At 40.3% G+C, this 12,305-nt stretch overlaps 1 protein-coding gene across 4 annotated transcripts in view; it reads left to right on the top strand.

The window, feature by feature from the left end:
- AP2B1 (adaptor related protein complex 2 subunit beta 1) overlaps window positions 1-12,305 on the top strand; it is a 125,283-nt gene that overhangs the window by 98,614 nt on the left and 14,364 nt on the right. For all 4 annotated transcript variants that reach the window (XM_058704307.1, XM_058704305.1, XM_058704306.1 and 1 more), the window contains one exon: window positions 11,642-11,726. In XM_058704307.1, the coding sequence (XP_058560290.1) occupies window positions 11,642-11,726 (85 nt within the window). The remainder of the gene's footprint in view (window positions 1-11,641; window positions 11,727-12,305) is intronic.

Genomic DNA, 12,305 nt, shown 5'->3' with positions numbered 1-12,305 from the left:
CCCAGGTGCCCCTTTGCTGCTTCAAATTTGATTCATTTTTCATGTCTCATCTGAGAAATTAGACTATCTTTCATACTAGATACTGCTTTTTTACTAGGTTATCCTTACTGAGAATACTCCTTATCCTTTTCATCAAGATAATCAAGACTCTACTAGGCAATATTTTTTGTCTTTCTAAAATAATCAGCACTCAACAACTGGCTTATGGGACTCTCTTTTAGGATATACTTATTAATAGCAACTGCCCTGCTTGAATAACCACCCATAAGCAGTAGCCAGGAATTCTGTACCCAGATAAGCAGAGGTGGTCCAAAGCATCATAAATCTGGCATCAGTGGCAGGACACAGTTGTTCCTGAAATTCAGAATTCAGTTCTGAAAACACCCAGGCTTGTGACCTAGTTCCTCATAAAGAAGGGTCTCTCAGATCAGATTACTCAAGTAGCTGAAGCCCATGCTGCAAATCTTCAGCAAAAAATGAATTTTATAACGTAGTTCTAAAGTGGTAATAAAAATGATTTGTGGGTTTTCATCTATTAAAATCCCAGCCATCTTTATATCATGATGGTAAGTTAGGAGTTGATGATGAAAAATGGAATCAATTTTGTGGCTTTGGTTTGATAAATAATTAGAAAGTAGATTTAACAATGTGATCTTTATGCAGTAGGGGACTTTGAATTCTGAGTAAAAAGTAGGCACCTCTTTCTAGTCCCTGTGTTCTCATTATGGCTGATAATTTATGCAAAGCCATACAGTACGTTGTGGGTTGGAATTAAAGAGAGTTTACTCTGATTTTTCTGAGCTGGATTGAAGCCCACTCAAGAGCCATATCCTGCCCTCATTCATATTTACTCTCTTATATTTTGCCATAACATCATGTTCATTGAGATAAAAGAATTTGCTTTATTTACAATTTTTATGTAGGAGTTAAGCATTGGCTTCATGGTATTGAGGTCCATGTACCTTGAAAATAAAACTTCAAACTATTTCTGATGGAGTTTACCCTATATTAGCAGTAATGGTATCAACATCTACATGAATACTGGTAGTGATTTACTACCCTAGAATGGCCCATTCCATCTTAAGCTAGAAAGTTATTTATATTGACTAAAACGTGTCTTCCTTTAAATTCTGTCTGTAGATCCTAGTTCTGCAGCTTGTGGTTTTATAGAACAAGTTTCTGTCTGAATCAAGGTTCATAGGGCCTGAAAATCTGTCAGTCTGAATTCATTTCCCTTTCAGTCCACTTCAGGAAAGCCTAAATTTATGGAAGGACATTTATTTGTGTGCACTGCAAGTAGATGCCAGTTTTCTTCTAATTTTAAGTAGAAAAATTGGTTAGAAATAGAGACACTGGTGAATGTGCTTAGAATCAGTTACAGTTTGGAGACCAAGGGAAATAGTATTTAGCCATTTTTGAAAAGTGTGTGAGTAAATGGTGGTCCTTGGTTTGATAACATTCCTTTCCAGAAGCCATTAAAGGAGTTGGAAGGCTGAAAGCACAAAACTTCTCAATTCCATAGCTCATGCTCTTCACAATAATTTCTGTCCTTCTATGTGTGACCTGTTTCCCCAGTAAAACTGCTCAGAGCCAGCATCTGTGCATGGTGGCCTGTCCATGTGTCCAGTCATCTTGAAAACTATATGCCCTCCTTTTGTCCATGTTAAGATTAGATAATATACCGGGGCAGAACATATGCACACCTGTGAACCCCTTTGATTTCTGACTTGCTGCTAACTAATCTGAGACTGTATGTTTATTATCTAGAACCTAGTTTCATTCTAGATCAGTTTTACCCCAAGATTTAAAACTGAGTAATGTTCGGGGCTCCTGCGTGGCTCAATGAGTTGAGCATCCGACTTCAGCTCAGGTCATGATCTCACGATCCGTGGTTTAGAGCCCCACATGGGGCTCTGTGCTGACAGCTCAGAGTCTGGAGCCTGCTTTGAATTCTGTGTCTCCCTTTCTCTCTCTGCTCCTCCCCCACTCATATTCATTCTCTCTCTCTCTCTCTCTCTCTCTCTCTCTCTCTCAATAAAGTAGATAAACATTAACAAAAAAATTTTTTTTTAATGAGTATTGTTCATTCATTGAGGTCTGTGCATTTCCATTGGGTCTTCTGTCTTATGACATATCAGACTGGGGTGTGGAATATCTAATACTTTAACTGGTGGTTTACTAGTCCTGTTTTCACCATTTTGTGATTCAGTACAGTATGTATTAAATGTATTTTTTAAATTGAACAGTAAGCCCTACATAGCAAGCAGTTCATGCTGTTACAGCAAATAGTATTCCGAGATGCAACAGCTACAACCAAGGTCACATCAGCTAGACCTAGCAAACAAAGGAGGGAGAGAGATGGGTACCTTTAGGTTTAGAACCTATATAGATCTGGCAGAATGTTTAAGGTAAGACTTTAGGATTTGGGGAACTGTCAGGCAGGCTGAAAGGCCTGTGAGAATGTTGCTAGCTGTTTCTGGCAACTGAAACTGAATAGAGTCATTCTGTTGTAGGCTGCTGGAGGAAGAGAGAATTTGGGGTTTGTAATAGAGGTTTCTGGATAGTAACCAGATTGGTCAGTATAGTATGGCAGGTGAGTTCTGTGTTGGCAGAAAGAGATCACGTACACATTTGCTATAAGTTTCTGATTTATTTTGCCTGACATCTAAAACTTCTTTAAAATAAGGAAGCTAGGGAGCACCTGGGTGGTTCAGTCGGTTGAGTGTCCTGAATTCAACTCAGGTCATGATCTCATGGTTCGTCAAGTTCAAGCCCCGCATCAGTCTCTGCTGTCAGCATGGAGCCCTCTTTGGATCCTCTGTCCCCCTGTCTCTCTGTGCCTCCCTCCCCCCGCCTCAAAAATAAATAAGCTTTAAAAAAAAAAAACAAAAACGAGGAAGCTACCAGAGCTTCAGTGTATCTTAGCATTATTTTCCCTTATCCAGGTTCCTTGTGCACAGCTGCCCTCTCCAGTGACCTTCTCCATATAGGTGTGGTCCTATCAGAGTTTCAGTAGCGGCTTAATTTTTGCCATACCATTGCCCTGTTCTACTCAGGTATACATTGCCTGTCTGAAAGAACTTGTGTTGATATTTTTTTCTAAGCAGAAAAGCCAAAAGCCCAGCAGTTGTCTCTAGGGCCCTGTGTGATCTAGCCCTGCCTTTCCTCATTGACTGCGTCTGGGACACCTTTCAATTTTAATCAGAGGACTACAAGTACAAATTCATTTTCTTCCAAGTAGGCAAAGCAAACATTAGAAGCTATTGCTTCTTTACTCTGTTCATCAATATTTGAAAGGGCAAAATCACAGCACGTTAATGGACCCCAATTCCAAGGTTGGAGATAACTAGGAAAATAGAACGTATTTCTATTCAAATATTTGGAGAACGTTTTCTGTTGCTAACCTATGTCTGTGTGCCACTTTAAAATAAATTGCCACTACACAGCTACTTATTAAACTGTTATCCTAATTGCCTAAGACTATTTTGGATAATATTTTCAGAGTAACTTTGGAGGCTCAAGGGTGCTCTGTAAGTGTCTTAGAGCCTCAGAGAAAACCAAAATCATTTGGATGCCTGGTAAGAATTAGAGCTGAGCAATTCCCTTTTTACTGTAAGACTAGAAAGAAACCTGTCTTTTTCATAATTGTGATAGACACAAAGCTAGAAGGAGACAAATTTTAAGAGCGGAAAATGATTATCTTTTGCCAGTGGATATTCATTGTATCTCATTGCTCAATTCTTTGCGAGGTAACAATTTATTCAAATACTCAAAACAGTCTAGGGGTGGTTAGGGGTGGCTCAGTTGAGCATCGGACTCCTGAGTTTAGCTCAGGTCATGAACTCACGATCTATCCATACCACTTTACAATCTATCTTTCTTTCTTTCTTTCTTTCTTTCTTTCTTTCTTTCTTTCTTTCTTTCTTTCTTTCTTTCTTTCTCTTTCTTCTTTTTTTTTTTTTTTTAAGTTTATTTTGAGGGGCAGAGAGAGGGAGGGAGAGAGAGAATCCCAAGCAGGCTGCACACCCAGTGTGAGCCTGACCCAGGCCTCAATCTCATGACCATGGGATTATGACCTGAGCCGAAATCAAGAGTCAGACACTCCACTGACAGAGCCACCCAGGCGCCCCACATGCCACTTTACAATCTTAACCTTCTCTTTGGTGTTCTAGAGATACTAAGTTGGCCTGCATTCTAATTCGTGGTATAAACTTTTTGGGAGTTTTTTTGAGATGGAAATTAAGCAGATCTCATGACAGGATGGAGACCATAGGAGGAGTCAGGGTCCTTTTGGTTTCTTTTCACCTCCTCTCAAAACGGCCTACTAAGAGAGCTTGGCTCTTAGGATCTCCTTGCCTTTCTAAAACCCAGTGATTATAAGGCTCTTATAGTAGAGGGTTTACAGTTTAAGAGATCATCTGGGGGTCTGTTCAGAGCTTTCCTTTCCCTTCTAAGAGCTCTTTGGTCATGGAACCTTCAAATGCTGAAGTGCCATGTTGTTGCCCAGGAGTAAATTACAGACATGGAGCCACTGCTTATATCAGGAGGAGGGGAACCTGTCGAATTTTCTCTGTACAGAGTCCCACTGTCCACGCACTCTTAACAATGAGAAAATCCTATCTGTTTGAGAGTGAACAAGTCTGGCTTTTATCTACGATAGGCAGCAGGTTGGTACCGTTCGAGGGCTTCTCGGCTGCTGTGTAATCCCGTCTGATTTGTTGGTGGAGTGAGAAAGAATATATAGAGATTCCAACAAGATTGGAATCTCAGTCTTGGAAGTAAACTAAAGATGCTGGTCAAGTTCAAATATGATTAGCATCAGAAGGAAAGTAAATTGACACTTTTGGTGGCAGGTTTCGTGATTACTTCTGCTCTGTTTTTAGCTGTAATTTCTTTTAAACTTTAAACTTCAGTTTCTCAGGATTCTCAACTTATTGGTCCACAGGATTTGAGATGGAAGACCATATTTCATACTACAGATGGTAGATATTTGGGGGGCATTGACCAGAGATGCAGAAGTACAGGTGGGAAGTCCAGCAGCTAGCAGATTGAGTCTCAGATGACATACATCACACAGTTGGAGTATGTGCCATTAAAAACCTGTCACTCAGAGCCATTCCCTCAGGATCTGTTGACTAGGTGGTGTGGCACTTAAAACACATCTGAATCATCATTCCTCAGAGAACTGGAGATGGTTGGCGTCACTGCCTGGTCCTAGCTTGGACCAGCCTGCAAATACTCTTTCCAAAATCTAAATGGAGAGGAGGAATGAAAGAAAAAAAAATATTCTTCAGAGACTTGGAAAGGTCACAAGTGACGTCATGAAAGAGTAGATGATATACTCTTCAGAGGTGAGCTGTGTGCCACTTGCCTGGGTTTTTCTTGTGGCCCTGCCTCCTGCGGTTATCTCTGGTGAGAGGCTGCATTTACCAGAGTTCAGACTGAGTTCATCTCGTACCTTTTTATAGTACTTTTGAGTACACTGGAACGAGGTTAGAATATTAATTTAGCCTGCTTGTCTCCAGCTGTGCACCATAAAGAGGCTTCAGCTACCGCAGCAGGCTTCCTATACTACGGAAGGAAACTAATTGCTACTTACAGGCCGAAGCTGACAGGCTGCACTTTCCCCGGCAGCCACTGAAAGTAACTTTTGAAAATCATTATTATTATTAAACATTTATAGCCCGCTTTTGTGTTTTCCAACTGCCTCATAATCATTTCTTTTTGCTCCTCCTATTGATGTCCCTGAAAGGCAAGTTGATATTGTTATGGTCACACGCTGCACGTGACAGGGCAGAGGCACAGAAGATTAGGTAATCTGCTCTTTGGTGCCATCTGTGATCTGTTTTAGGCGTCCTCAGAGCAGCTTGAGGTATGCACTCTGTTCCTTTGTCCGTTGAATCCATTTCCTCACTGCTTGCTTTTTACATAGCGTGTGAGTATTCATGGCTTTTATACTTTTTTGACTGACACTTACAGTAAGAAATACAGTTTCTGTACACACACACACACACACACACACACACACTGCATACGTAAAACCAAAACAGTTTTGGGAAACTGTTCATAAGATGCACTATCATATTTTCCATCCTGTTTTATTTTTTAATTTATTTTAGATACATTTTTATTTTGAGAGAGAAAGCCAGCGTGTGAGCGGAGGAGGGGCAGAGAGGAAGAGAGAGAGAGAGAGAGAGAATCGATCTCAAGCAGGCTCCATGCTCAGTGCAGAGACTGACACGGGGCTCGATCTCACAGCTGTGAATCATGACCTGAGCTTAAATCAAGAGTCTAACATTTAACTGACTGAGCCATCCAGGCGCCGCTGTTTTATTATTTTATACAAGTTTCAACCCACTATCTTAATCTTAAGAAGCATCATTTGGTCATGATCCACAATTTTTAAACACACTGCTAGGAGGTACTTGAAGAATACACATGGGACATTTTCTGGAGCATCAGTTTTACTCAAAAGTAAAGGGAGAAAACCCATTTTCATATTAAAACATACAGATGCATTATGGAATAGTGTGGAACTTCAGAGAAATTTTGTTCTTATGATGGGCTACTTCATCATCTACCCCCAATCCTCACCCTTCCTTCTACTTCCACCCTGGTATATATGTCCATACTTTCCTCTTCTGTTAAGGGAAATAACACTATAAAAAACTTGAGAAGTACTGTCCTTTTGGAAACTTTAGACCAAGTTTATATCTTGTCTAAACCTGAATGGTTTTCAGGTACTTTGAGTAGTACATTTTACAGTTGGTATTCTTATTGAGTACTCACTCTGTACCAGTCACTGTTCTAGAAACTGAGAGCAGTTTCGTAAATAAGACAAAACCCCTCCTCTCATAGCATTTCCATTCTGCTGCAGGGCGGAGTATGTGTGGCACGGGGACAGGCAGTGAGTAAAACAACAAATAAGTAAAATAGTAAGTCAGATGAAGGCATTGGAGAAAAATAAAGCAGAGATTGGGATAGGCAGTCCTGGGGTGGTGTAATTACACCTTGGTGGTGTAATTTTATAAATACATTGATCATGGAAGACCTACGTGGAAAGATAATATTTGATTAAAGCAAAGACCTAAAGGAGGCGGGAATAAGCCATGCAGATTTTTGGAGGAAGAGAATTCCAGACAGAAGATACAGCAAATGCACAAAGCCATAAGATAGGAGAGTGCCTGTTCTGTGCCAGAGAAAACAGCAGGCCCCTGTGGCTGACATGGAGCTAGCAAGGAGAGAGTCACAGCACATAATATCAGAGAGGTAATAGGCATCAGATTATAGGCATTCGTAACTTTGGTTTTTATCCTTAGTGAGATGGGAAGTCATTGGAGGTTTGAGCAGAGAGGTATTTATGAGCTGACCCACATTTTAAGAACTCTCTGGCTGCTGTGTTGAGAATAGACTGGGGTGTTACAGGGGGTGGAGGAGGCAGGTGCAGAAACAGGGAGACTGTTAGAAGGCTTTGTGGTATTTATTTACTGTTTAGGGATAGGGAGGGGAGATCAAGAAATTGGTTTTAGACATGTTCAGTTTGAGATAATTAGTTATCCAAGTAAAGATACTAAGGCAGTTGGGATATATATGTTGTAACTGATTTCCCATACGCAAGCTAGGTATTGATATTAAAGCTCTCGGAAAGTAGTTCTTCAGCTTGTCAGGATTATGCCTTCCTATTCTGTATATGTTGGGATGGTGAATTTCAAAATAAGAAAGCTCTCTAAAGCAATCAGTATTATCCTCTTTAAGGTTCTATTTAAGAGTAGCTGCTATCCGGATTGGAACTGAGCTGGCTTCATACTGTGTTTTTCCCTTGATTCTTTTTGGCCTCAATGCCTAAAGAGTGATTGGCATGTCATCCTTGGAGAATCTAGTATTTGGGTTGTGATTTACTCCCTATGTTATTCTTAGCATATAGATGTTCTTCTAGCTCAGTGATTTCAAACAAAAAGCTTTTATCTATCATCCACCTGTCCCTGCCTCACTGAGTACCAGTATACCTAACAATAGATGTTAATGGGATTATGTTAGGCATACAGATGATAATAGAGGTAGAAAAAGTTGGGAAATGAATGTTTCATTCCATTTGCTCAACATCTTCCCCTTAATTTCATGCAACAAATATTTATTGAGCCGTGGGCATGTCAATGATAGAGCCCCTGCCCTCAAGGAGCTTATTATATTATGAGGGAGGCAGATGTAAACCGTTACGTTATGGTGGAAGTGTATGCACTGGGTGTGTGGAGAGGGATTAGAGTTTTCCTGAGAAATCTTAAACTTGAACTGAATCTTCAGATTAAATAGGTATTGGGACACCTGGGTGGCTCAGTTGGTTAAGCATCGGACTTTGCTCAGGTCATGATCTCACGGTTCTTGAGTTTGAGCCCTTAATCGGGTTAGTACAAGCCCCACTTCTCTTTCTCCCTCTCTGCCCCTCCCTCATTTGCACCCTCTCTCTCAAAACAACAACAACAACAACAACAACAAAAGATATTTTTCAGACAGCTGAAGCTTCAGGGGAATATATTAAGCAGGAAGAACAATATGTAAAAAGGCACAGAGCTATGAGTTTCAGTGTTTGGAGAACAAGAAGTAATTTTGATATGGTTAAAGTTAAGGAAATAGGCTGGAGAGGAGGTAGGCAGGGGTCAGATCCAAGAGAACCATATACTCTTGAATGGATGCAGTAGCCAAGAGTAAAACTGGGAGCTACCAAATACAGAGTCTGAAAAGCTAATGTAAGAGGGGAAGTGCCTCCTCCAGAGTGACCTGTGCTGTGGATCCCATAAAGAGAGATTTTACTAAGGGCACAGTAGCAAGAAGAATCATTAAGCTAACAGTTTGCTAATACGCCTTTTTTTTTTTTTTTTTTTATCTCTTCTGATCTCTTTTTAGCATAGCGGTAGTACTACATTTGAGCATTTGTAAGTTTTCACTTGAGTCTAGTATGGTTATCCTTTATATGAAAATTCTGAATAAAAAGGCAAAAAAGAGGATGAAAGAAGAGGGAATTTTTCTTTCACAGACACTTGTTAGCTTACTTACTGTAAGCCAGGCACCATTCTAAGTGCTTCATCAGTACTCACTCACTATTCTCTTAACAATCCATGCATTCAGCACCATTATCTTCATCTGCGGACAGGACACTGAGCTGAGTACTCCTTGCCCAAAGTCACAACAGCTAGTAAATGTGACAGAGTCAGAATTTGAAATCAGGTGGTCAGGTCTGGTTCCCAAGTCCACGTTCTGAACCACCACTGGTGTCTGCTGCCTCTGATCTGGGTGTCCCAGCTTCTCAGAATTATTCTAGAGCAGAAGTCCCAGGATAGTATTCAGGGTGTCCTGAAATCCCTGAAATTGTATGTCAAAATGTTGCGTGTATGTTTTTCAGGAAGAGGCTCCGTGACTTTTATCTGTTGTCAAGGGGGTCCCCGAGGTAGAATGGTTTAGCACTACTGACCTAGAGGAGCTTTTCATGTCTTTTCCATTGTTAAAAGGCTCCAATTAGAAGGATTCCTCAGAAGAATAAGATACTTGCAATCTTATTCAGACTCCTTAGGTGACACTGTTTGAAATTAATTGCTTCTCTGCTTGGTCTTCCTAGGAACTTTTTCCAAACTAGACCACACCAGGCTCCAGATTTAGATTGTTATTTACATAGGATGAAGCCTTGGCTTCTGTTTTGAAAAATCTCTCCAGATGATTCTAATATGTCTTTGGTTAAGAACCACTAATGTTATCCCCTGGAGGACAAAGATTATATTTTCTGTATTCTTCCTTCTATTTCAAATGCTTGGGATATAGTAAACACTAATAAAGGTTTGAATGAGTGGCACATTGTGAAATATGACTGCTTTATATTCAAAGATGATAGTAATGATAATCACTCACATTTCTCATAAGACTTTTCTATAACCCACACTAGCCCACCTCAGTTTTCCCTTCTAAATAAATACCATTTACAGAGCCCGGCACTACCTCAGGATCTTCTTGATGCCCTTATTTGAAGTAAGAGTTCTCTCATTGCTGAGTACCGGATGATTTAGAAAATACCTCTTTCCCAGCAGCCCACAACTGGTATAAATCTTTTCAAGTGGTACTCCAGTACATGTAAATGTCTGTGGTCCTCTTTCCTGAGGTTAGTTACTCTGCTTACATTTACTAGACTCTAGCTTTTTTAGAATCCTGCTGTCTCAGCATTTGGGGCATCAGATTATGTGATATAGGTCAGAAACTCCTAGGGGATTGGTAATTGAAAAGCACAAGTTACAAAGAAAGTAATTTGATGGGTTCTTCTGGGAGAGAGAGAAGAGAGACAGTGTCAAGTAGACATAACCAAATTATGGAGACGAAGTAAAGGTATTATTTACGCTGGGGGAGTTGAGTTGATGATAAACGTCAAAGAACTGGAAAAACTTGAAAAGAAGATATCTATCTGTATCTCGTGGCCAAAGTTTTGATAAAGAGCTAGATACGCTGTTGAAGTTTGGACATTTGCCCCAAAGGGGTGAAGGAGGGGTGCTAGATAAGCCCCCCCCCCTTTTTTTTTTTTTTACTTTATTTGTTTAGAGCAAAAGGAAAGAGAAATAGGCATGGTTACTGATTATAGGACTTACCCAGAGAACTGTTTTCCTGCCGTGCCAAGAGCATAGATGGGAAAGTTACTAGTGACTGAAACCAGTGGGAAGTGGTGGTTTAGAGCAGTTCTCCTCCTCCTCTCCCATCTTACAGTATGTGGTTTTTGTCATCTGCTGCAGTGGAACCTGCCTGTTTCTGAATATATACACCAATCAGTGTCACCCCTGAATAAAAGTACTTATTGTAGCTTTTTAGAAATATAAACAGCATGCTCTGAATTGAACAACAGGCTGTGGTAGAATTCACAGCCTCCCTAAATCAGGAGCTTGTATTGTGACAAGAAAACTCATTTCTTTGCTTGCTGTAAGTCTTTTCCTTTTTCTAGTCCTCAGATTTAGCAGTGTTTGACCAGCAAGCTTTTTCCAACCATAGGGCTTAAGAAAGAAGATTTTATAAAAGAAAAACTTTAAAACTTGTATTTAGAAAGGTGATGGGGGGTGGGTAGTGCTGTCTGGCACCAGTTACTTTGGAAAGAGGAAAAAGTAAAGGTTTGGAGTCAGATTTGCATTTGAGCCTGCTACGTCTGTGCACTAGCAGTGTGACCCTGGATGTTACTTAATCTTTCGGAACCTCAGTTCCTCATCTGTCAGATGTGAGCAGGGAGTGACACCTACTTTGGGATAATAACAATGAGGATTAGAAATAATACCATTAATAGTACTTAGTAAGTGGGAACAGAAGCTACTACTGTTAATAACCATGGAAACAAACAATAACTGAATAGTTTATTCTGGGTACAGAACTTAACACCTTCAATTTATCCCTCCAGGGCTCCTTCTGGAAAGAGGTAGAGTTGTGGGTTGTCCAGGGCTCTGACAGTGGAATGAGTAAGGGATGTGCTTTGCAGTGTATGGGCTGGTATGTCTTGATTTGGGAAGTCCTGCACTGTCTGTAAGAGGAAGGAAATAGAGTGATATATTTCTAGACACATACTGTTCCTTCCCTCCTACCTGGCTTCCTATGATGTCCTGATTTTCCCTCGATACTTTCTTGGCAGGTGGCTGTGAAAAACAATATTGATGTCTTCTACTTCAGCTGCCTCATCCCACTCAATGTGCTTTTTGTAGAAGATGGCAAAATGGGTAAGTACGTCCTCCTGTCCTTCTGCCAAATATACCTTTGCCCTTCCTCTGAATGTCAGAGTATACCCCAGAAGCTTTTTTAAGATTAAAAAAAAAAAAGGTGGGGGAGGGAGGGTAAGTCTGTTTTAAAGGCCTAATGCTTACTAATTATATTTATTCTCCTGAGTCACAGTTGATCTTGCTTTGCTGTCGGTCTCTCTATCATAGTGCCGGTTTTCTGAATAATCCGGTCACTCCAGCACAGAGTAAGTGGTTTGGTGACAAGGAGATGTGGATTTGAATCTCACTTTCGCTGTTGGTTAGCTGTGTGGTTGTGGCAAGGTGCTTAACTTTCCTGAGTTTCAGTTTTCAAGTTTGCAAAGCGGAAGTAGTTATTGTAAAGACTTGATGAGATAATATATGCAGATTTAGCACTTAGCCCTATACTAAGTTCTTACTGTCTCAAAATAAGAATTCAGTAATTTGCAATAAACCATTAGTACTCCTCATGTGGTTGTTGACATTTCTGTCTTCCCTTACTTAAGAAACCACCACCTAATAACACTCACTTATACTGGTACATATTAATTGTATTGGTAC

The sequence above is a fragment of the Neofelis nebulosa genome, chromosome 16, assembly GCF_028018385.1.
Source record: "Neofelis nebulosa isolate mNeoNeb1 chromosome 16, mNeoNeb1.pri, whole genome shotgun sequence".
Taxonomy (NCBI): Eukaryota; Metazoa; Chordata; class Mammalia; order Carnivora; family Felidae; genus Neofelis; species Neofelis nebulosa.
The sequence above is the reverse complement of the archived record's forward strand: the minus strand, read 5'-3'. Positions and strand labels throughout refer to the sequence as shown.